The 27146-nt window shown below is 41.8% G+C and overlaps 2 protein-coding genes across 2 annotated transcripts in view; both read left to right on the plus strand.

Annotated features, from left to right (window-relative positions):
- The first annotated feature begins 961 nt into the window (after positions 1–961).
- LOC145416911 (uncharacterized) lies at positions 962–3421 on the plus strand. Its single transcript, XM_080285772.1, has 2 exons — positions 962–976; positions 1280–3421. The coding sequence occupies exons 1-2, from the start codon at positions 962–964 to the stop codon at positions 3419–3421; spliced, it is 2157 nt and encodes a 718-aa protein (XP_080141898.1).
- Positions 3422–3589: 168 nt separating this feature from the next.
- LOC145416913 (cAMP-dependent protein kinase catalytic subunit 1-like) overlaps positions 3590–27146 on the plus strand; it is a 30478-nt gene continuing 6921 nt past the window's right edge. The window contains exons 1-3 of the mRNA XM_080285773.1: positions 3590–3630; positions 22454–22580; positions 22923–23018. Coding sequence (XP_080141899.1) covers positions 3590–3630; positions 22454–22580; positions 22923–23018 — 264 coding nt within the window. The remainder of the gene's footprint in view (positions 3631–22453; positions 22581–22922; positions 23019–27146) is intronic.

The raw sequence follows: 27146 nt of genomic DNA on the forward strand, positions 1-27146 counted from the left end.
CAGTAGATACAGCCTTGTGTACCAGATATCCTGCCCAAGTTTCATTAGCAGATATCTTGCCCAAGTTGAATAAAGTCGTCTGAAGTAAGAAGAAGGTTGAAGAGACGTTGCTGTACTGAAAGTCGTTGGATATGCCTTGTTTTACATCTTTTCGTATGTGGCTGCGAGATAACAGACTCAGGTTCAGTCTTTTATGGCAAGCGTTAATAGATATCTCAGTGCTTTGCTTAATATGAAGGTTAATATGTCACTGGAATGTTTCTAAAGTTTTCCACCTCCTCTCAAGTAAGGGTGTTTACTGTCTATTACTCTCGTCCAGTTGGTGACATCACTGGTATATGTTTACAGCTCCCCACCTCTCAGGCATCGATGTTTATTCGTGTGTTTTACATCGGTGTTTATTAAACTTGTCCTATTGGTAATCTGTCAATGGTATGTTTTTAAAGCCTCCTACCTCCCTCTCGTGCAAGGGTGTTTATTATCTATTACACTCCTCCTGTTGGTGATGTGTCAAAAGCACGTTTGTAGCTTCCGACCTCCCTCGTGCAAGGCTTTTTTCTGCTGATTACACACACCATATTGGGAGTTGTACACGTCCTGTCTGATTATACAATGACAACTCTCTCAAATCAGTCCTGGTCTTCCCATAGCCTTCATCAGCCTCTGAACCACGTAGTCTCGTCTGCTTATACTGTAGCACTCCTCATAGTCCTCATTAGCCTCCGAACTACCTATCTAAGTCTATATTATTGTTATCCTGTGTTCTTTTTTTCGTTCTTCATTTTTTTTTTCACTTTTTCTGGCCCCATTCTGCCTTTATGCGCTTTGTTTCAGTCTCTGCTCTCTTTATCTCATTCTCTGTTCTTTTTGCTTTTACTCTCTGCTCTTTTTCTCTTATCCCCGCTCTTTATCTCTCGTTGTCCTGCCACGGTCAGCCAGTTACAATATTTCATGGTTCATTATGCAGATAGAGGCTGTAAGTAACGAGCAGGCAAGCGACCAGGCAAGATGATATATTGTAGCCGTGGCGAATCAGGCAGACATACATGATCAGAGAATTACATATTCCATGATTAATCATGCGGGGAACACTGCTAAAACAGCCTTTCTGGACCTCATCAATCACTCGTGGCATTTAGGCATTATTCCATCTCAATGGAAGGAGGCTATAATCCATCCCATCCCCAAGCCTCTCGATCCCACCACCTACAGACCCATCTCTCTTCTTAGTTGTCTCTCCAAAACCACCGAAAGAATGGTTAAAAGCCGCCTTGACTAGGTCACCCCATCACCACATAGCCACATCTTCGCCTTCACAAAAGGCAAGGGCACAGCTGAATGCCTTAGCTCATTTTTATCAGAGCTCAGGGGAGGTAAAGGCCTAGCCATTTTCATAGACCTGGAAAAAGCTTTTGAGCTGGCATGTCCCGAGGCCATCCTTGCCACCCTTGCAAGCAAGGGTGTTAAGGGTCACCTTCTGCGCTGGCTTGAAAGCTTTTTCTCAGGTCGCAAAGCCAAAGTCAGGTTCCAAGGCCATCTTTCAGAAGCATATAATCACACAAATGGCACTCCACAAGGAAGCATCATAAGCCCCACCCTTTTTAACACATTAATTGAATGCCTCCTTGATCTCGACCTGGGCCAAGGAGCCCGCCTTTTGTGTTATGCTGATGATATAACTCTAGTAATATATGGGGGGCGCTACTCACAGAAAGCGCAAAAAGCACTCGACATCCTGCATAAAAAATGTAGAGAATTAGGCCTGAAAATAAATCCGCTCAAAACTAAGGCCCTCCCCATCAAAATTCCAACCCCACCAAAACAGCTGTTCCTCAGTAACTCTCTTATAGAGTACGTCGACACCCACCGGTACCTAGGGGTATACATGGACAGAAACCTCACCTTTGACACAGAAATAAAATACCTCCGAGATATCACCAAATTACGCCTCAACGCCCTTAGATCTTTAGCTGGCAAAGGTGAAGGAGCTTCATTTAAAGTCTTACGTCTCTTCTATATTCAGGCAATAAGATCTATTATTGATTACGCAGCGCCTGCCTTACCCACCATCAACCCAAAATTAGCCGACAAACTGGAGGTTATACAGAATGAGGCACTAAGAATTATGACGGGATCACCAATGTGGACACGGCTTTGCAACCTCAGAATGGAGTGCAACATCGAATCTATTAACATCAGAATCAAAGCAAGAGTCGCTAGCTTGGCAGCCAAGCTTACACGTAAAAACTCCCCCCTCCCCCTTACAACACGATTAACGGCGGCTGCTAACCTACACCCCGACATCCTAAACAACACCTGGAGTCACTGCGCCGCAAAAGCCATTCACTCCTTTAATCTAAATCCCATCATAAATCTCCCCCCAGATGAACCAAGTGTAGCGTATCATCCCCGCCCTCCTTGGGATCCCCCCCTATTCAATCTTATCATTACAAGCTCTCCCCCTAAAGCCCTCACTCCCGTACAACAATTACGCCAAGAGAGCTTAATGCAAATTGCCTCCCTCACCTCCCCCAACTCATCAACCTACTATACAGACGGCTCTGTGAATAACAATAAAGCAGGTGCGGCAGTCGTATGCCGAGAACACTCATTTGGCCTGCGTGTATCAGATGGAGCCTCTACACTCCAGACTGAATTAATTGCAATTCTTACCGCCATGGACGATGCCCTAGACATCAACCCAACATCCCACACAATCATCCATACAGACTCCGCCAGCGCAATACAAACGCTAAGAAAACAGGAGCCGTCTGATAACACTCATTTAATTACTGACATAATCGCCACCGCGCAAAAAATACGAGATGCTGGCGGAACTATAACAATTAATTGGATACCCAGCCATGTAGGTATCAAAGGGAATGAATTGGCAGACCAACTAGCCAAAGAAGCCACGGAATATTCACACGTTCAGGTTGACATAACACCGAGCCTCACTCAGATCAAAAGAACAATTAAAAGGCAGGCAGCAACAATCAACCGCTCAGAACACGAGCATCAAGTCCAGGCGGGCTCCCCTTCTGCAATATGGTATGCTGCCGCTACAAAATATGAGCCAATAAATGCTATTAACAAATTCAAAAGCAGAACACTTAAAAATATACGACGCCTCCGCTTGGGATATAAGTGTAAAGCCCATATACTCACAAATGAGGCACAACCCAGCACGTGTGAAAACTGCAACACTGATACCCCATTCCCGTTTCTCCACTATATTCTCAGCTGCCGAAACACCAATAAATTTAACAGACCTCTCAATCTCCCCAACCCAGATACGCCTCGCATTAATACGGCAGCCAGCCCCGAGGAGACACTTAAACAAGCAGCTGCTGCAGTGATTGCTAATACACCCATAACAACCCTAGCAAACATCCCTGCACACTTCCCCCCACCCTTTTAAAATCACTCAGTCAGGCAGCCACAACTGTCTCAGTCACCATGCCCCCTTCCATACGGTTCAGGTACCGTTAATCCCAGCTAATCCCCGCGCCTAACGGTCACCTGGTCACCTGTTCCATTATACCCTCCCACTCTAAAATCACTCGTGTGTTTGTGCCTGCATGCGCGGATGTTTTTATACATCAACGTGTGCAGGCATATGATGCACCTGTGAGCAAAAAAAGACCATACAGAACCACCACGGTGGTTTCTTCCCCCTCAAATACAGCCAACACAACCAACTAAGAAATTCAGTCAAAAATCCACCGACTGGGCTAATGTAAGGCCCGGCCCTCCCTATAGGGGAGGAAATCGTCAACGAACGAACGAACATGATCAGACTTACATATGCACTTGTAAAATGAACTGGAGTAAAGAAGGAGAGAGAGAGAAAAAAATCCTTACAAAACACATCTCACACACCCCTAAACACACACACACACACACACACACACACACACACACACACACACACACACACACACAAGAAAGCATTTGACACAGTACCAAACCAAAGACTTTTATGGAAAGTGTACCATCAAGGAGGAATTCAAGGCAAACTGTTTTGTTGGATGAAAGATTTTCTCATAAAAAGAGAAATGAGAACAGTACTAAGGGGAAACTACTCATCATGGAAAGAAGTGACTAGTGGAGTACCACACAGGGCTCAGTGCTGGCACCAATCATGTTTTTAGTGTATATAAATGATATAAACAGTAACACTGGAAATGAAAGCTATCTGAATATGTTTGCAGATGATGGAAAAATACAAAGGAGAATTACTAACACAGACTCTTGTAAAGAGCTACAAGAAGAATTAAATAAACTTCATGAACGGAGTAATACATGGCAAATGGAATTCAATGTGGACAAGTGTCATGTAATCAAGTTTGGTAAAAGTGGAAAAAGACCTGACTGGGATTATACGTTAGGAAATAAAACCCTACACACATCAGAAAGAGAGAAGGACCTAGGTGTGATTATCAATAACAGACTATCTCCGGCTGACCACATCAGTGAGAAGGTACGGAACATGTATACACTGCTTGCAAATATGAGAATAGCATTCACATACATAAATGAAGACATGCTAAGAAGGATAATAACATCATTCATGAGACCAATCCTGGAGTATGCATCAGTAGTCTGGAGTCCTCATCTCAAAAAAACACATAGACAAGATTGAAAGAGTTCAAAGGGCCGCTACAAGATGGATACCAAGCTTAAGGGATCTAAGCTACGAAGAAAGACTAAATAAACTGAATCTACCAACACTAAAGGAGAGAAGGAAAAGAGGTGACATGATAATGCTATATAAATGCATATCAGGGAAGGAGAAAATAGACATAAATGATTACTTAACATATGGGAAAGCATCAGCAAGAGGACACTGCAAAAAACTGCGTAAGAAGAGAGGTGATAAAAACGTAAGGAAATTCAGTTTCCTAAACAGAGCAATTGATCAATGGAATGCACTACCGAATGATATAGTGTGTGCCAAAACAATTCACAAATTTAAGGATATGTACGATAAATATGGTTTAAGACACTGGACAGTACGAGCTTGACTCATTCCTGAAAAGATACAATTAGGTAAGAACACACACACACACACACACACACACACACACACACACACACACACACACACACACATAAGTGAAGACATATTAAGAAAGATAATAACATCATTCATCAGACCAACCCTGGAGTATGCGTCAGTAGTCTGGAGTCCTCATCTAAAAAAACACATAGATAAGTTTAAAAAGTTAAAAGGGCAGCTACAAGATGGGTAGGCTACCAAGCTTAAGGGATCTAAGCTACGAAGAAAAACTGAATCTACCTACACTACAGGAGAGAAGGAAAAGAGGAGACATGATTATACTATATAAATGCATATCAAGGAAGGAGAAAATAGACATAAATGAGTATATAACCTATGGGGATGCAGCAGTAAGAGGACACTGCAAAGAACTGCATAAAAGGAGAGGCAATAAAGACGTAAGGAAATTTAGTTTCCCAAACAGAGCAATTGATCAATGGAATGCACTACCGAATGAAATAGTGTTTGCCAAAACATTTCATAAATTTAAGGATATGTATGATGAAAATGGTTTAATACACGGGACTACGAGCTTTATTCATTCCTATAGAGATACAATTAGGTAAGAACACACACACACACACACACACACACACACACACACACACACACACACACACACACACACACACACACACACACACACACACACACACACACACACACACACACACACACAGTACAGGGAACTTCTACAAATGGTAAGAAGCAGGCAAGAAACATTCAGATATTATGGATCTACAGTAAGAAGTGTGAACGTCGGGGGTAGGGTTGCGAGAGGCAGACCGAAAAAGACCTGAGACGAGGTCATAGAGTGTGACCTCAGGGATAAGGGACTGAATAGGGAGGCTGCCAGAGATCAAGCAGCGTGGAGAGCCATCATGTGACTAAGGCCGACGCATGCAAGCTTATTGGAGCTTTTATAAATGATACGATACGATCACAGTACAAAGCAACTGATTAAGCAGGAAATAACTTAGTGTAGAATCCGAATGCAGTATAGATATCGCTGGGAAATAAGCCAGGAAAGATGTGATAAACTCTAGATTAGCTGGAAAGAATGGAAAACACAATCCACTGAGTGTCCACATGTCGAGCCATATGGAAATGTATATTGCACCACCGCCATTAAGAAATAAAAGTACCTTTTAACATGAGGCAACGTAAGAACAAGAGAGAGAGAGAAAAAAAAACTGAAAGATAATGAACGGTATAAAGATTCGTCAAAGTTACATAAGGCTCCCCTTTATTTTGTGGGAATTTTCTTTATTGCAAGCCCCGCCCCCAATGCGGCGTCTATCTGTCTGCCCCAACCCATTTAAAACCCCCATACCCAGTCAGCGACCCCCAGTGTCGCTCTTGGTGTAGTCGGGTGTATATCTGCTTCGGTTAGCGCATGGCGCCAGGCCGTCTAGTTCTTCATCCGCATGTCCCTGCCACACCAGGGATCAAAGCCTTAGTTACCAAATGTTGGAGGGGGGATGTAGACGCGTGCCGCCCAGCTCCGCGGCGCCGGGCTGTCTAGTTACCCACATGGGACCAATGCACACCAGTCTCGCGTCATGGCAGGGGCGGAACATGTTCGTGTTTCGCTGAGGGTTCACTTAAGCACCAATAGTTTATTTATTACTGACCCTTTTATTAATCAACTGCTTAGTTCACACCCTGCAATTCACTTAAGACTCTAAACCACCCCTACACCCATTATCAAGATCACGGCAGCCACGTAATAACCCGCCATCCTCATATCCAGCACCCCCGCTTCAGACCCTGACCCCCCCATACTCCCCTTCCTCCATCCCTCCCCTTTCCTTATCCCCCTACCCAAGCCCTCTAGGGCTACAACACCTTACCCTAACACCCGTATCCTACAATCCTACCCAGGCTTCTGGAGCCGGAAAAATCAGATGAACCTGAGAGGCAGCCAATAAGCTAATACTTGGCAGAGAAAGCCGTGGTTATTCACTCCTCCCGCTTTAATTAACAACACACTGCACGTGCGAGACCCTCCCTCCTTCCCAACACCAAACACACGCACGTTGGGTTAAGCCCCGACACTCTTTCTCTTAGTCTAATTTCTTCTTCTCCTACTTAAAAAAAAAAAAAAAATGCACTTTACACAATGCAACCAGGACCAGAGCTCTCAGTAAGGCCGGGAGGCTAAACTAAGGCCCAGTTCCTGCCGTCGTGTCGTCGCCCTGGTTGCATAACACTCATAACATATACACAATCATTCTTTACCTTCCTTCCTTTCCCCCCCTTTTCTATACGTCATTATTATATTATTATATTAGACGTCCCCTTCACCCTTTCCACCATCCTGGGTGATGGGGACATTGTTATGACTGATAAATTGATGGCTTTCTTGAGAGAGACCGGACTGATCAGAGTGATGTGACTTTTTTACTGTGTGGTTATGGTTTTTATCAACGGTAAATATGTATATATTGGAATATTAATTAGGGTTGACAGTTGACATATTTTAAATAGTTCCTCCTCCCACTGATCTATTTCTAATATAGATGTCCCCTACATTAAGCCAAGTTCCTCGCCTGACAGTCACCAGCTGATGAGTGCAAGTGTGCAATATAGGAAGGTATTGGGCACTTGCAGTCGATGGTGGTCTGCTGGGCGAGGTTCTTCACTTTTTGTACAAATTATGTAAATACATTATACTATCTTGCCTAAGTTATTCTAATTAGGGCCGACAGCTGACGTATATGAAAATGTTCCTGACTCGTCTGGTTCCCTTTCATATATTGATGTCCCCTATATTAGGTTGTGCCTCGACTGACAGTCACCAGGTGATGAGTGCAGGTATGTCATGTAGAAAGGCATTACATATCTGCAGTCGATGGTGTTCTCTTGGTCGAGGCTTTTTTACCATTAGTGTAGGTCTAGCTATTTGTCTCTTAGGATTTAGTATAGGTTAGCGATTTGTCTGTTAGGTGGTTAGTTTTAGGGTCTTTACATTAGGTATTTTTGATTATAAGTAATATAAGGTTAAAAAAAATAAAAAATAAATAAAAATAATAAAAATAAAACTACAAAAAAATAATAAAATAAAAATTATGATATATATATGTACGTGTGCATGAAAGTGTGTATGTTCATATGCATGGATGTGTGTTTGTATGTATGTATGTATATATATATATATATGTTTGTATATATATGTATATATGTGTCAATATATATACATATATATATATTTGCCTTAATGACCAGAGGCTCCGGCCTCAATGGTCGATAGGAGAAAAAAAGAAAAAAAAAAAAAACATCGACGGCCATAGTTACACCCCTCAAGGGCAGGAGGCCCTTTGGTGAGCCACGAGGTGTCCCCACCTCTGCCACAGTGAGCCACGAGGGAACACCACCCTCTGCCACACCTTTGGTGAGCCACGAGGGGCCAGTACCCTCTGCCACAGTGAGCCACGAGGGAACACCACCCTCTGCCAAACCTTTGGTGAGCCACGAGGGGCCAGTACCCTCTGCCACAGTGAGCCACGAGGGAACACCACCCTCTGCCACACCTTTGGTGAGCCACGAGGGGCTAGTACCCTCTGCCACAGTGAGCCACGAAGGATGATATTGATGATGCTGTAGATGATGTTGATGCTGATGATAATGATGATTTAACTTCAGTACGAGGTAACAGAGTTGGGATAACGGTGATGATGATGATGATGATGATGATGATTACAGTCATGATAACAATTTTAATGATGATGATGATGATGACTGTAGTTATAATAATGATAATAATGGTAATAATAATAATAATGATAATTATAATAATGATAATGAAGATACTGATGATGATTTTTGTCGGTAGGTGGACGGACGGACGGAACTGCAAGAACTTGGTCAGCAGTCAAAGATCCACGATTCCTCATCCATCCATCCATCCATCCATCCAGCTCCCCTTGATGTTAAAAGCTAAGTCAAATTTCTGTGTCATACGCCTTTTGGAAACAGGGCAGTATTTTAGGAAGCACGGGAGTCTTCTCAGTGCCCCTTCCTTAGCTATTTATTTTTGCATAGCACGTCTTAACATTTTCTTGTAAGCTATTAAAATCGGCTTCATATCGGCAGAGTTTACATCTCTCTCATAAAAGAGGGTGTTGTGGTGTAATGTGCTGATTAAATCGCTAAGGAAGAGATGTAAAGAATTTCCAAAGCAGCTTAGAGTACGATCCTGGAGGCAGAAAAAAAAACTGAAGCGAAGTTAACTCATATTTTCAAGTCAAGAAAAAGATAAATTTTGTATATAATTTGTTATGGAGAAATTTGTCCAGATTTTCACATTAAGGTGCAGTATATTCCTAGATTTCCACTTTCCTTTTTATTGAGCCAAAAGCGTAATAGTGAAAAAATCTAATGAAAAATCGAGTAGTCTCTCTCTTGACCCAGTGCCCACCTACCTACAAGATTCCATTGAAAGCCGATAGCAAGTTTTTGATATATCTTGGCCATAGACAGACAGATAGACAGATAGAAAGACAGACAGACAGACAGATAGAAAAACAGACAGACAGACAGACATATAGATAGACAGATAGAAAGACAGACAGATTGAGAGATAGATAGACACAGACAAGGGTGAATACATAACCTCCTTCAACTTCACTGGCGGAGGTAACTATAGGCACATAAAGCAGTCACCACATAAGCATTATCAAACCCTCCAGCATCCCACCACACGCATCCAACCACGAGCATCCCACCACCACCATCCCACCACCACCATCCCACCACCACCAACCCACCACCAGCATCCCACCACCAGCATCCCACCTACAGCATCCCACCTACACCACCTCACCACCGGCACACACACACACACACAGACACACAAACTTGTACACAGAACAGGCGAAACTTGGAATGTGACACCCGTAGACAGCAAAATAATTTTCTTAGCGAATGTATAGCCGATCGAAAGTTAGGTTAGGTCACTTTGGGCAGGGTTTGGTCTGACTAGATAATTTTTGGTTGGGTTGGCTTCAGTTCGACTAGATATAGACGGATTAGGTTAGATTGCTTTAGAATACGTCGGTTTTGATAGGTTTTGAGTTGGGTTTTATTTGGTTGGGTTAGGCTGGGTTAGGTTCGGTTGGATTAGGTCATTTTAGGCTTGACTGGGTTGGGTTAGGTCGGGTATGGTATGGTTAAGTGAGACTGGGTAGGATTAGGTAGGGTTAGATGCAGTTAGGCTGCATCAGAATTGGTTAGGTTACGTATGAGGAGGTTAAGGGAGATTGTGAGGTTAAATACAATTAGACTGGGTTAGGTGAGGTTAAGCTAGATTAGGTTGGGTTGATTTAGGTTGGATTAGGTCATTCGAGGTTAGGCAGGGTTCAATTCGAGCAAATATTGATGGGTTAGGTGAGACTGGGCTAAAATAAATTGGTTTAGATGTGATTAGGTTGGTTTGGGTTAGGTGAAGGTGAAATAGGTTAGATATGGGTAGGATTAGTGAGATTAGTACAGATTAGATATGGTTAAGAGGGATCTGTGCACCATAGCATTGTCCTCGTCTGGTCAATATACATTTTCCTTTCACTTTTCTCTATATATTTCAATTTCTTTTTTCGACTCATCTTTCCTTGTAGCCTCACTTCATAGTCTCGTTTCCGATTCCCATATTCCAATCAAGTTTCATATCCTTTTCCTTTTCCCTTTACGTATTTTCATATTTTCATCATTTTTTTCTCTCGTCTACGCATTATTTCCATTAAACTTCAGTTCCTAACGCACCTTTGTTTCTCTTTCTCGTCCAGCCTGCCTTGTCGTCACTCTGTTTTTATACTCACAGTTATACAAACGTTCCTCACTTTCTTCCCTCTCCCCCGAGAGGAGAATGGTGGACTGCTGGAGAAGCGCTACGTAAGCCTGTAGTCCATCGGGATCATGTTCAGATAAGCCTCGGGGTACAAAGATGATGATGATGATGATGAGGAGGAGGAGGAGGAGGAGGGGGAGCAGGAGGAGAGTGACGACGACGACGACGACGACGAGAAGTGAAGTTAAAAATATAGAGAGTCAATCAAGCATACACGAATAAGGCTCAGAAATCCTTATAAACACAACCCCCTCCTCCCATCTGATTCTGTGACCTACGTTTTGCCTTCAGTCTTTCTCTCCCTATTTCACTCTCTCGTAAAAGTCTTGGTCCCTGTCGAAACGCGTAAATTTACTGTATCGTCAGTGGTTTATGCATTGCGGTCTTTTGTTGGTCGGTCCTTCCAAAGTCAAGCATCACCGGAAGTGGACGTGGTTTTGTGTGTGTGTGTGTGTGTGTGTGTGTGTGTGTGTGTGTGTGTGTGTGTGTGTGTGTGTGTGTGTGTGTGTGTGTGTGTGTGTGTCCGCGCATGCTTGTGTGTATTTGCGTGCGTGCGTGCGTGTGTACAGCATTTCCCTCACACTCGAACTATTTATATCATAAGAGTGCAAATGAGGTCAGGGATATTGCTCTTCTTGGCCATACAAATACTAAACATTTACACTATATTCTGAAAAAACACTCTGGATTCCTAAGGTCACTCAATGGGTTTCAAAAATCATTGTTCACTGTCTCTTTATTTATCGCAAGGAAAGGGATGGCGAATAAGAAAATGACTAGAAGAGTGCACATGAGTTAGCTGGAAGGATAGAGGGGGATGGGGAGACCGACGATGAGATGAAGGGAAAGAGAAGAAACATATGACTGGGATACTTGAGCTAGATGGTAGAGGACAGTACATCATGAAGGCGATTTGCTTGTGGTCACCCCTTACGGGATTAAGGCGTCTGGCTATAGATAAACAGATATAGATAAATAGATAGATAGGTAGGTGATGATGATAATATGATATTGATGATGATGATGATGATGAGAATGGTAATGATAATGAGAATGACGGTGTATATAATGATGATGATGGTAATGACGACGACAGCTATGATGATGATGATGAGGAGGAGGATATTGATGATGATTTTTGTCGGCAGGTGGAAGGACGAAACAGCAGGAACTCTACCATCGGTCCAAGCATCCACGATTCCACATCCATCCATCCATCCATCCATCTTGCTTGATGTTAAAAGTCTATTTAACTTAAGTAGTACCAATTGCTTCTTCATAGGCTTTCCAGCTGTCTGAACAGATCTGCAGTAGCTTTTAACTTCTAGAATAACTCGGTTCTGGTACTCAGTTTGGTACTTTTATTTTCCTTTCATCAGAACTGCCGCGGCAGATTTTGAGAAAAGTCCCTCAAGTAACTCCTATTATTTTTTTTAGTAGGTTTCTAATGCTGTCCATAGATCCGTTGTTGCTTTAATAGTTTCCTAGACAACACAGTCTTGGCGCTGTTCTCTGCCACCTTAATATACCATGTCATGTAGTGTTCTCGCTCGCTTGCCCTGTTCGCTCGCTCGCTTGAACAATAAATCACTGAAGAAAAGGTGGTATAAAAACCCCCTAAGCCGCCATAGTATTACACCCTCGGTATGCAGTCCGTTCCCTGTGGCATTGTAACTTTGTGTACCCGGAGCGCTTACAAAATAACTTACAGTAATTTTCCTTTCGTAACTATACTTGTTTCACTTTAACTTGGCCTGAGTTGTTGTTGTTGTTCTTGTTACATCTTAGGCTCCTCTGGATGTGAACCCAGTGCTATGTTGAAGGACTGTCTGTGTTGTGGTGGTGTGGTGCAGGATGTGAGTGGGTGTGCTGTGGTGTGGTGGTGCCACTTTGCAGTATGAGCACAGGGGATTGTATGTGTGTCATATTTTGTGTTAGTATTGTAGCAGGGAAGGTTGGTGTACTCGTGTCTCTGGGTTCGGTAGTGTCTGAAGGGTGTATGGCTGGTGGTGGCACATGAGGGATGCTGTTTGGGAGAAAGTTTTGGCTGGCAGGGGTGTTTGTGTGTTTATGTATGTGTTTGGCAGAAAGTTTTGGCTGGCTGGGGTGTTTGTGAGTTTGTGAATGTGTCTGGGAAGTGTAGAGTCGGGTGGAGGAGGGGATATGTTGCAAAGATACTCTGTGTAGTGTTGGGCGGTTGTTCGATTTTGTTTGTGGAGAGGATGATGCAACATAAGGTTACAAAGGTGGGACGGATCTTGAGCTGAAGTGATGAACTGTGTGCCTCTCATATTCACTTGGTCTCTGACTGAAATTAGTTATGTTTCTTGGTGTAGGCTGTCAGTACTTGTGGTCTTAGTGTCTTCTGCTATCAAGGTATTGTTTTCTGTTCTTTAAAGCTCCTTCGTGTTTGTGTTGGATATGATTACGGCTCAGCTTGTGCGGCAGTAATTCACGGTTGTTTTAATGTATTACTTATAAGTGGAGGATGGAGTTGTGATGTATATGAGAGAGGGTGTGAATTAGGGGGAGTGATGCATAATGACGGGGGACAGGGTGGCATAGAGGCGACTTGTTTGTGGCCACCTCTTACGGGATTAAGTCGTCTGGCTATAGATAGATGGATAGACAGATAGCTTATAGTTTCCATACGGTTTGCCGAGTAGTAGCGATAGTTATCACTAGAATATGATGGTAGTCACGAATGAGTGCCGTGGAAAGGATGTTGGGCTGTAGTATTGGCTGTTTCTGCTACTGATCTGCTTGACATTCTCATATGCTTTAAATGAAACTCTGTGTCAAGTTAAAGTGAAAGGCGTGTATGTTTGTGTAGGAGGAACGAGAGACAAGGAGGTATTCTGTGGCCTGTTTTCTTTGTGCTTCCTACAAGACACAGTAATAGTTATGACGGGGCATTGATGGCAAGTTTGTGGGTCAGCACACACTTACGGCCTCTCATTATACAAGGTGGTCCATATATTACGTCACCCAGTTCTTGTGTGTTGCGGGCACGGCTCAGTGAACATTACCAGTGTCTACCCTGCATCATGATCTACTTCCCACAACCCTCTTCAGGCTTAGCTTTATAATATAGGCTTTAATTTAGGTCCATTGATTGCATGGTGGAGAATTCTCATAACCTTTTTTATGCTTAGCTGTATATCATTGTATTGTATAATCTTTTACGTCCACTGATCACACGGCTGAGCAGTAATTTGGTGAAGCGATCAGAATGTCTTAGCTCATCACAAAAGCCGTCCCCACAACACATAAGACTGCAGAGCGCAATATACTTATCACCTATATTAAGTCAAAGCCACAGTTAAAAAGGTAATGAAACAAGACAGAAAATTTAAGTTTTCATTATTAATACTTCAGTACAAAATACATTAACAGAGACAGCAATATAAAATATGCATTCAAAAGTAGCATTTGTCCACAGAACATCCTGGACTTGCAAGGCAGATCACACCATCACCACCAGGCTTCTCTCGGCAGGTCAGGGCAGATCACCAGCAGCAGCAGCAAGTAATCTCACGGCTGGGGAAGACACGACACCCTGCCGCCGCCGCCACCACCACCACCACCACACCACCAGGCATCTCAAAGTAGGGGAAGACACCACACCACCGTCAGGCTTCTCACGGCAGGGCAGACCAAACTTCAGCAGCATATGACCAGTGTGGCAAGAAAGCAGCAACAAGGCAGCAGACTCCAGCACGACCTGTGGACCAGATGTGTATTAGTTCAAATCAGTGTTAGCTTTAGTTATTTAATCTTCTATCTATCTCTATCTATTGCCAGACGCCTCAATCCCGTTTGGGGTGGCCACAAACAAATCGCCTCCAAGTCGCCCTGTCCCCCGCCATTTCACTGCCCTGCTCCCAACTCACACCCCCCTCTCTCATATACCTCTCCACCCCATCCCTCCATCTCATCCTCGGCCTCCCCCTCCCTCTTCCCCCCTCCACCTCCCTCTTCCCCCCTCCACCTCACTCACATACATTCTCTTCGTCAGTCTTTCACCCTCCATTCTCTCCACATGGCCAAACCACCTCAGTGTGTTCTCCTAACGCTTCCTATCACATCCACATCCACACCACAACGCTCCTTTATATCCTCATTCGTCAGCCTGTCTCTCCATGTAACTCCACAGGCTCCTCTTAAATAACTCATTTCCACTGCTCTCACTCTTGACTTGTGTCCTTTCAACAACGTCCAAGCTTCACTTGCATACGTTAGAGTTGGTATCACAATACTGACATGTAGTAACTTCTTCACTTCCATGCTCACTTCCCTGTTTCTTATCACTGCTTTCAAAGAACCAGCAACCTTTCTTCCCTGCTGTACCCTTTCAAGCACTTCACCCTCCAAACCTCCATCCTTACTCATCACACTACCCAAGTACTTAAACGTACTCACATTTTCCAATTCCTCACCATCCAACCTCGCTGTACATTCACTGACTTCACCTATCTCAAAGACCATCACTTTACTCTTCCCTACATTCACCTTTAGATTCCGTTTCTTACACACTCTCCCAGACTCATCCACCAAGCCTTGCAGCTCTCCTTCGTCTTCACTCAACAACACAGAATCATTTGCAAACAACAGTACAGGGAGTTTCCAAACACTACCCTCTCTCACCAGGGCCACTCCAACATCCACTACCCTACCTTGTACCTCTTTTATTACCCCATCCATGTACAGATTGAACAACCATGGAGACATGACACATCCCTGTTTCAACCCAACCTTCAAAGCGTGGACTTATTAGACTGCTCAGATTCTGTTGGGAATGGCACACAGTTATGGAATTATATCTCCAATATTTTATCCAAATTTCCCATACAGGGTGTTGCATGAAATGTTTGACAAACTTCAGAAAGTTGTTCTTGGGGCAATTTTGAGTTAAGAATTGCTGCATCAACCTGGACTAATTTCTCGTCTATTATGCTCAGGTTCTGTAGGGAATGGCAGCAGATTAGAGACTGGTATCGCAAAATTTTATCCCCTGCCACCACCACCAGGCCTTTTATTTTTAAATCCCCTTGTAAAACTGTAGAGATATATCGGCAGGACAGTAAATAGTGATCGTACTCTGGTACTCTGTATGGAATTTCAGAGAGAGAGATGATGATGCCACTGATTCATGGGGTTATCTTTAATTTAACAAGAAACACTTTACTTACCTCTCTATTCAGTTTGCACGAAAATTAATGTTTAAAAGACTGATAATATATTCACGAAATTTTCTTCTTAAAATTTAATAAGTAAATGTTTATTTTGAAGTGTGACGTCACTGTTGCATTATGGGAGCAACGTTGAGAGATGCAGGAGGTGAGTGAAGATTTTATTCTTTACGGTGTTAGTCTACTTCTATAATAATATGGTAATTCTTATGCCCATGTGTTTATCAGTGTTTGCTGTCATTATCGAGAGGTGTAGTCGGCTGATGTAAGTTGCAATTATTAGCTATAAGGATGATATACGGCGGTGTGTATCTCCAGGTGACCAAGATGTCCCTTTAAACTCGAGTAAGCAGTGCTACTTAAATCCCCCGATATTCACACCATCTGTTTAGGTTTTAAGGTCGAATGTGATCCTGTACATGGGCAGGCATAGTAGGTTAATTGGCTGGAAAAAATGAGGGGATGTGTGTAAAAACTGTAATGGGTAGTTTGTTTACATCGGCGATATAAACTCCGTGAGTCCCTTTAACTCTTGCAATCCCGGTGGTGCCCTTTTCAGTTTATTCATAGTGCCAGAAGGCAATTTTATTCAACTTATGCAAAGTCTCTGCTATTGCAGGAGTTCAGTGAGGCTGTGCCTAACCCCTACACTTCCAGAAGTCTATACAAAGCTAAATATAATCATGAGATGGCATGAACCAAAAAAAAAACCTGCTCTGTGAGTTAAACTAGTGAAGACTGAAGGTATTAAAAAGAAAATATTCATTCCAGTGCCTGATAGCAGAGGAGACGGTGACATGGAGGTGATTTGCTTGTGGTCACCCTGGTGGGATCATGATATCTAGCTGTTGAGGGGTACGTTTCCAGGTCAGCAGCTGCCCCAGTCAGAACGGTAAATGTGAGTATTTAGCAGAAACCACGTCTGGAATTCAAGCACTGTATTTTGAGGTATTTTCTGTTTATATCTCACCATTTGTTGATTTTCTTTTCTTCTGTGAGATTTCAGTTGCAATTAACTCCTTCCTTCCTTGGATTATTTAATCCTCAAGGGGAGTCATTGATGCCCCCAGGGGGATTCATCAATGTCCCCAGGGGGCATTTGTGACAGAAATGGTTTATACTGTAAGAAAAATGTCAGCAAATGATGAGACCAACAATGCTTCAGAATACAGAGTACTGTAATTGCAGTTGTGGTTTCAGCTATATACTATACTGTATTAACCCTTGCCTGCTGGTAGGTAGGTAGATAGAAATTAACAAATCTAGTGAGGAAATATAGTCCATTTGCATATACAGCCAGCACTCACATAATGCGGATATACAGTACTGTACCCTGAAACTCCTGCTTTATGAGAATTCCACCTTATCAGGCCATATGTTTACATGTTAAAGGGTTTCATGTTACCTAAGCCAGCCCCAAGTTCTCCATTTGGGGCGATTTTCATTCTTTTTTTTCTCCCAAGACATTTACATACCTAATAAAGACATCACTACAGTAATCCCTCGGTTATCTGACGTAATAGAGCCAACGGCATGTCTGGATAGTGGATCCTTCTGGATAATGGACTTCTCCCCTGGCCCCCCTTCATACATACCCTAACTTTGAGAGCTGTTGGAAAAGGCCACAACAGTACCCTCCTGTTGTTCTCAAGAACTGTGCTTCTGTGCTTACACCCTGCCTAGGCAAACTCTTTCGCCTTTGTCTGTCAACTTGTACCTTTCCTTCTTGCTGGAAGTTTGCTCTCATTCAGCCAGTCCCAAAGAAGGGTGACCACTCCCAACCCTCCAAGTATCGTCCAATTGCTTTAACGTCCTGTATTTCAAAAGTTTTCGAGTCAATTCTCAATAGAAAAATTTTAAGGCATCTTTCCTATCACAACCTTCTTTCCGATCGTCAGTACGGGTTCTGTCAGGGACGCTCCACTGGCGATCTTCTCACCTACCTTTCAGACTCCTGGTCATCCTCCTTTCGGGACTTTGGCGAAAGCTTTGCCATTGCACTTGACATCTCAAAGGCTTTCGATCGAGTCTGGCATAAATCTTTAATTTCCAAACTGCCCTCCTACGGTTTCTATCCTTCTATCTGTGCCTTCATCGCTAGCTTCCTTTCTGGTCGTTCTATAGCCGCTGTTGTAGACGGCCATTGTTCTTCTCCTAGATCTATCAACAATGGTGTTCCTCAGGGCTCTGTCCTATCACCAACTCTCTTCCTTTTATTCATCAATGATCTTCTAAGCTGTACATCTAACCCTATCCACTCATACGCTGATGACTCCACCCTTCACCTTTCCATTCAGTTCCCGCAACACCCATCTCAACAGTTACTTCAACAGGGAAGGGATGAGGCTATGGCACACCTAATGTCTGACTTGGCTCGTATCTCTGACTGGGGTAAAAATAATATGGTTGTTTTTAATGCATCTAAGACTCAGTTCTTACACCTATCAACCCGACAAAATCTTCCACAGGTATACCCACTAATGTTTAATAATATTCAGCTTAATCCTGCATCATCCTTTAACATGCTTGGGGTTTCATTTACTCGGGACTTATCTTGGAAAGATCATATTACATCTCTTGTAAAATCTGCATTTGTCTTTTTAGTATAATAGGAAAAGTGTATGGTAGGATACTTACTGACAGAGTTAGAGAAAGAACAGAGAAATTAGTTGGAGAAGAACAGGGAGGCTTTAGGAAGGGAAGAGGTTGTGTAGATCAGATATTCATTCTCAGATCTTTAGTGGAAAAGTTTCTAGAGAAGGGAAAGAAGTTGTATGCGGCTTTCATGGATTTGGAAAAAGCATATGACAGGGTGGATAGACAAGGATTGTGGAAAGTGTTAAGAATATATGGAGTAGATGGGAAGTTGTTGAATGCTGTGAAGAGTATGTACGATGGTGCGAAGGCTGCAGTGCGTGTGGATGGTGAACTAAGTGAATTTTTCTCTTTGAAAGTTGGGTTGAAACAGGGATGTGTCATGTCTCCATGGTTGTTCAATCTGTACATGGATGGGGTAATAAATCACAGAAACTATGCAAGTTTCTTAATTTTAATGATGGTAGGGCTTGCAGGGGTAGATAAGATGGGGTTTCCCAACTGACAGCTGAGGAAGAGGTATGTGTTTTGGCTCAGAGCAGCGTGTGTTTTGTCTTCAGTGGTGCGGGGTTGGGAGGAGCAGCTTGGTAAATAGGAGTTTGTGATGTTGGAGGTGACACTGGATTTGGCCCACTTCTGCCTGCTATTTCACATCTTTTGGGGTGTTAGGCATGTCCAGGGGTATACTGCACATGGATTGTTGACCCGTCTGTGTACAAGGCCAAGAGGGACACCGTGAACATGGTACTAAGGAGAAGGACTGTATATATCTGCTGGAATGTCTGTCATTTATACCTAGCCTAGCCTAGACTTTTCAACCTCCTTATTCTATCTTAACTTTGTTTATTTGCCATCAAGCCTTTTTATAGAGCAGAGCTTTGGCTACCATCCTTTTTCTGTAATTTCTTTATTATCATTCCACTTACAGCTCAACCTTTTATCTGTGTAGCTTTTGAAAGTACCACAGCTAGTATCCATAGGAGTTCTTAAACCATCAGTTCTTTACATTATTGTGTCCCTATTATTCTTGATGTTTTGATGTTGCTGTTTCCATTATCTTAAAATTTAAGAGAAAAGTTTTCATTTGCTGAATGTGAAGGTAGATAACGAAGACATTTTTAAAGGAAATGATCTGAATATGATACCCTGATATACAGTATTTTTCACATTATATTCAGTACTGGAATGAAATCATCTGATGTCATTAAGTGTGTTCTGCCAGGATTGCAGTGACCTTTTGCTAATTACAGACATTGTTAGATTGTTGCCCAGCAGAAGTGCACCATTCCATTGTCAGGAGAAGGAAGAATGTCTTAATTCATTGGTACTAAAGATAAAAGCTTATTTTAAAAACCCAATCACACAGTATGTCTAGTAATGGGCAGTGGGTCTCCTCTCAAAAACTACCCAAACTATGGAACAGCCTTCATACTGGCATTTACCTTTGCTGTAAAGGCAGTTCCAGGACAACTGCCATGGTGAAATGGGGCTGTACTCCTGTTTGATACCACGGCATCATGAACTGACCAGTCGCTCACACTAATCAGCGGAAGTGTTTGTAAGATGAAATTCATCATTTGGGTCATACGAAAAATGAAATTTAAATTTAAATATTTTATATTTAGTGTAGATTGACCCATCTGAAAAGCAGCGAGATAGCTGGTTCTTATGGTGGGTGATAAAAAGTGAATCAGAACTTAATATAAGTAACATATAGGAATATAGGAGACTGTTTTACTTTTTATAAAATATCAAGATGATGGTACCAGACACACATTAGGTTGACAGGAAAATAGATTTGGTGCCTGATAAGCTCATGCTGGACGTGACATAGTATCCCTTGCCACTGATGTTGTAAATGACCAAGTATAGCTTTGAGATTTCTAATATATTGTACTTTTGTGGGCAGCTGAGGTTCTGTATTAATGATAATTATTTTCATTAAAGTTTTGGCTTACCAGCTGTTTGTAACTGTAAGAGATTTTGTTTTTCAGCGTAATAAAATATAAATTTTGCTTCACTTGGGTGCATGTGTGTGCTGTTGTATACAGTATTTCTAAAGCTTATATAAACTGTAATATCTGGGGATGGAGATAAAGAATAATGTATGTGTATGCCCTGTGTTATAAAAGACAACTAAGAGGTGTTGGCGTTAGAGTTTGGTACCTGCTATGATGCTAGTGGAGGGAGAGAGACCAACCTAGGTTCTGTCTTTTTCTAATTTATTTCCTCAGTGAGATATCTTTGCTCTAAATCTGCTTATCCCATATGAACATGTAAAATTGGGTCAGGTTGATTATAAAGAAAGATCAATATGATTTGCAGGACGCGTACATTTCGTATGTCATGATAATGCTGGCTTTGTTTAGAAGAGAGGAAGATTGGTATAGTATTAGTCTAGAATTGATTAGCCTGTTCTAGTATGGAGCTGTTTACAACTTTTTCATGGCAGTGTTATGAGCAGCTTTATGTAGAATGAAAAACTTGTCACATATATTGAATACTTACAAAGATTTTTTATCATATGTAAATTGAACATTAGGACACATACAGTTTGGTGTACAGTGTAAGGCTGTGTGCATTAGTTATATTCATAGAATTAATACAGTACCAGTATTTAACATAATTTTCAGTGTTTTTTTACTTGGAGTATAACCCAAGAAGTGAAGGAACATTGTGGTGTGGATGTGGATGTGATAGGAAGCATTAGGAGAAACACTTTGAGGTGGTTTGGCCATGTGGAGAGGATGGAGTGTGAGAGACTGATGAGGAGGTGTATGTGAATGAGGTGGAGGGGGGAGAGAGGTAGAGGGAAGCCAAGGATGAGATGGAGGGATAGAGTGGAGAGGTACTGTATATGAGAGAGGGAGGTGTGAGCTGGGAACAGGGCAGTGAAATGGAGTTGGAAAGGGTGACATGGAGGCGATTTGTTTGTGGTCACCCCTTACAGGATTATGGCATCTGGCAATAGAGAGAGAGATAGATGACCCATTACCAGTGTCCTTTTTTTTTCTCTCTCTCTCTCTTTTTTTTTTTTTTTTTGTATACCAAGTAATTTCATATTTTGTATCATAAACAGTGTAACAAAGAAAACTTGTACTGGTTATAATTAAATGGTATGTATGTGAACTAGGAGTTGATTAATTCCTTAGCACAAAGCAAGAGGATTAGTTAATGTAACTGCAGATTATCATGACATATAGCTGGTTGTAATAGGTTAATGCTGAAACTGCATTATATAGTATTAACAGCAGTTATAATTTTTGGAGATTAGGAGAAATACACTGAGGTGGTTTGGACATGTGGAGAGAATGGAGAATGAAAGACTGAGTAAGAGGGTGTATGTAGGTGAGGTGGAGGGAGGGAGAGGGAGGGGTAGACCGAGGATGAGGTGGAGGGATGGAGTTGAGAGGTATATGAGGGAGGGGGGGGTGAGTTGGGGGGAGGGGAGTCAAATGGTGGGTGACAGAGTGACTTGGAGGCGTTTTGTCTGCGGCCACCCTTTGCGGGATTAGGGCGTCAGGCTATAGATAGATAGATAGATAATTTTTGGACTCTGCAGTATATTAAAGATGTTCGTAAATCCTGGCACACTAAACTCATATTGTATTCCAGCTGTTCTTTGTGTGGTGTTCTGGTCCTGTGGGTACTTATTTTCTTTTGGTTGTTGATTATTGTACAATGTTAGAATAAAACTAATCATTTTGAATTTCCTTTTTCAGTGAACCTAAACTAATCTTTTTAAAATTTGTTTTTCAGTGAACCTCACTCTGGGTTCTATGCTGCCCAGATTGTGCCAGCATTTGAATACCTCCACTACCTTGATCTCATTTATAGAGATCTAACACCAGAAAATTTACTAATAGATAGCCAAGGATACCTCAAGGTTTGTTGTTGTTTTCTTGGGGAGGGGAGGGGAGGAGCATTTTTTTTATATCCAATATACACATTACAGTTGCAAGGAGTGTCATTTGAAGTTATTGATAGACATATTGAATAGTTTGATAAATTGCAATGCAGGTAACTTTATTATATGGAATGTTTGTAAATTATGTTGAATTTCTTTCCCATACAGTAGGAATGCATTATTGTTCATTATATGCATAAAATGTGTGTATTTTAGTGTATTTGTATATTTAATTAATGATGTTTATCTTGAATTTAGTCAGACAATGTGCATGTCATTTCAATGATTACTTTTAATATTTCATTACTTTTAATATTTCAGGTGACAGACTTTGGATTTGCCAAGCGAGTCAAACGATGGACGTGGACATTATGTGGAAACCCAGAGTACTTGGCCCCAGAAATCATTCTTTCTAAGGTACATTTTTTTTCTGATACTTCTACTGTATTTAATTTCTCTTTCTATTTGGCCGATTATCTGGACATTGATATTATCCTTATCTGGCTAGAAAGTAGGTGTTTTCTGTAATATATAGATATGTTAGAATATGGAGTATGAAATGGAGAGAGTACAGTAGTCAAGGACTTAGACATAATTATCACACAACATTGTTATAGAAGTTGGTCAGGCATATAGCTTAATTGATACATGTCTATAGTGGTGCTTTTTATATTATGAAGGTTGGGTTTGAATGTAATACTGAAACTGTTTTGACAATAACTATGTTGGACATGTGGTTATAAGAAAGAGTTGTGATGGCAGTTGTGTTTTGATGGAAGTGATGAAAATGCTAGTGATGTTAGTAGTGTGAAATAGGTATTAGCTGGTTGGTTGCCATTACAGCCATGAGAGTGATTTATGGCAGTTGGTTGATATACTTCTTGTGTTATTAAATGTACTCCGCTATAAGTCCAAGGTGAGAGTCTCAGACTATAGCAGGTAACAAATTGTCAACATTAATGTAATTTTCTCCCATCATGCAGCAGTTTGAACCATCTTGATCATAATCCTGAACCTGTTTCTCATCAAAAGACAGTGGTGGTAGAATCAGTTTAGGCCAGACAACCATAAATACATGTCTAACTGTTGCAAGAAAGTGGCTTGGTGTCACTGGTGGCATGGTTATTCTTTGATCCCCAGACATAATGTGCTGCATTGTAGGGCTGGTGCACTGCCTATGCTGAAGGGTACAGGGAAGGAAAATTTTACTGTACTGTATTGGGTTTGCACTAAAAAAAGAGAGGCCAGAACACTGGTGTAATGATGTGGATAATCTGTTGTCAATGATTATGAGGATATTAGTGGTGATGTAGTTATGTGCCATGAATAAATAATATCTGTCAGCTGTAATGCCAGGCTGTGCTCAGAAATGTGTTTGAGCAGCTGGCATGAAGGGCTTCCCCACCAGCCCTTGTTGGCAGTGGTGGATGGATGAGTTTGGTCAGCTGCAGTGACGTTGCAGTCAATCTGTGTTGGACAATATGTGATGAGTGTTGGAGTAAACTTCAGCATACTCAGTGGATGTAAAGGACTAAAGGGGGAAGTTGCTCTCTAAGTTCAGACTAGTCAGTCATGAATGTGGGGATGTTATTGGGAGTACAGTGGAGCGTACTGGAGATGTTAAGTGGCCTGCCCTGTTGTGGATAGGAAACACAGTGGGTGGGAGATTACAGTAATTGTAAGCAAGTTGAAGAAGGTATTAGTAGTTTATTTATTTTTTGTAAAAGTGAAAGGTCTAGAATTGGTGGGGTGTGAATTCTGGCTGCTTAGCAGTTGGTAGATACAGTGGAGTGTGGAGGTGAAAAGTGAATACAACAGTACTACTCATCAAGCCATTGGTTATGACATCCCTCCAGTTGTATCTATGTGTGCCTTCAAAGCTGGGAGATGTATGGAGGTGGAGGACTGGTATTGGGGCAAATTATTACTTATTTCAGAATTTGGTGAGAAAATAGTGATGCTGGATGATGACTTAAGTGGACATTTAGATGAGTTCATGGGTCTCAGGGGGTGCTTGGTGGGGTGTGGTATAGCATAAGGAATGTTGAAGGTGAGAGAATACCTAATTTCAGTGATGTATTAACCATGGTTGTATGCAACACATTGTTCGTGGAAAGAGCAGGCAGACTGATGATATATGAATTGGGTGGTGTTGAAAAGCATACTGATTATTTCCTATTTAGTAAACCTGAATGGAAACATTTCAGTACAGTAACATGAAGGGGATTAGTGAAGATGAATGGCTCTCTTTATGGTAGGTGGGGGCACTCACCATCCACTCACTTGATGTAGTGCTCCTTTGGGTGTCTGCCAATTCTTCTCTTCCATCCTTCCTTTCTGTCTTTCATTCCTTCACTCTTTCCTTCTCCTTCTGCAGACGGGTGACTTTACACTCTCTCTTCTGTCTTTCTTTCCTTCATTCTTTCCTCTACCTTCTGCTTATGAGTAACTCTACACTGAATGACAAACCAAATGATTTCCTGTACACCAGGGAACCATTTACTACGCTGGATGATAATCATATAACCAAATTATGGCGTCTGGTGACTTAGTGGGTAATTAAGGTGCTCCAATTGGATTGAGCCTGTGTGCTGTAGGTTTATATCCAAGGGGTGGTTGGGGTTTATTGTTTACGTAATGCCACTGAGGGATGAGTAAGACTGGTCACTCTCATCTTAAATGTCAGGACCAACTTGCCTAGCCCAGGGTTCCTATGCTCCTCATGGGGTGACGTAGGATTGGATGATGGATGGATATATGAATGTATCTCACAATTTAAGTCATTTTCTGAAAAGAAGTAGGAAGAAGAGAAATGCATATGTTCCAAGGAGAAGCTTTTTCCTAAACAGAGAGCAAAAGTTGGGATTTTTGCTCATCTTTAACTCATTTTCATTCTTTAATGTAAGTGATATTGTAAAAAACTAAGAACATAGTCAAAAGGAACATTCTGTTGCCTGCAAAGAGACGTCAAGTATAAAGGTGAATGAATTAAGTGCAAAACTCGTCATGACATAAGTATTTTCAGTGTTGTAGGGAAGGTATGTGGAAGAATTATTGTAGAGTATATTCAGTGTTGTAGGAAAGGTATGTGGTGGAATTATTGTAGAGGAAGGGCTGATCGAGATGACCTAGCTAGGCTTAGATCAGGACATCACCCAGCCCTCCAAAGTTATCAGTTTATATTTGATTTAGTTATAATCACATATGACATGTATCCCACTTGTAGAATAGGTCCACACAACATAACACACATAATGGAGCACTGTGCAGCACACGCATCCCGGAGATGCAGACGCAACATCAGTGGTGGATGAAATCTGTGGGATGACCCCGTAGAGGTGGTTGCTTATTTGCAGTCAACAGATCTACTTGGTCAGGTGGACCGAGGGTAAGCAACAGCAACAGCAACAAGACACCATAGCATTGATGTTGCAAGTGCATTGAGGAAACTTCATATATATATCCAGAGTAAACCCCATAATTTTGAGTGATTAATTAGGGACAGTGGCTGTGGGTTATGTTTGAGATTCATGTTTGTCCTTAATGATGAGTGTGCTAGTTGAGTTGAGTGACACAGTCACTCTGCTTTATTGAAGCCAGTGTTCTTGTAAGTGTAGGTAATGTTGGAACTCTCCTGCTGCATTTGAGTTTTGGGGTGCAGTGAAGGTATTGTCAAGTCATCAAAGGGGGAAGAGTTGGTAGGTTGTGGAGGAGGTGGTTGAAAAGTGAGGGTGAAAGGACTGAGCCCTATAGAACACCACTGGGGAATATTCTAAATAAAAATCTTTGTTCAAAGCTGAAAACTTGGATATGTTTCCTGAGAGGATGGTGGTTAACCACTTCTTGTTATTGTCTTCCATGTTGATCTCCAGGTATTTGATGATCAGGATATGTCTTGGTACTGTGTCAATAGCTTTACAGTATTTATGTCTGTTAGTTTTTGTATGATTCTTAGATATATGAAAGAGTTAATGAGAAATATGGTATGAGGTTTTAATGTGAAAACAGCAAAAAATGCTCTGAGAGGCTGAGCCTTTTGAAGTAAATTGTAAAGATTTGCCAAGAGGTTGCATGAGAGTGAGGTAACCAGTAATAGAAGAGGTAGACGAAGTGTGAGTTGGGGGAATGAAGTGACAGGTCACATGAGGGAGGGAAAGAGAAATGTCTCGATAAGAGGGATCACTGCCTAATTTGGATGAAAATGCCTGGAGGTTTTGTTGTTAAAACCACCTTTCCCACAGCATCAAGCAATAAGTGGAAAGCTCATCTGCTTTTCGGTCATTTAACCCCTTTGGGTTGAGGTTCCTCAATTTGCTGAATGAGAATGCCTGACAGTAGCTAAAGTAAGATAATATGGTGTCCCCATATCCATAAAGAAGCTGAATAATCCTCCAACAATGCCAATGTAAATATTGGAATGCCTAAGTCATTTCCAAAGGGTTAATAAGTATATGTATATTACATTACGTTAATAATTTACTATTATAGTAATTGCCATTCATTGTCACTCATTGTAATGTGACCCCAGACTCATCTGGATGTCCC

Source organism: Coenobita brevimanus, chromosome 108, assembly GCF_032717465.1.
Source record: "Coenobita brevimanus isolate Jiangsu-jjx chromosome 108, ASM3271746v2, whole genome shotgun sequence".
NCBI lineage: Eukaryota > Metazoa > Arthropoda > Malacostraca > Decapoda > Coenobitidae > Coenobita > Coenobita brevimanus.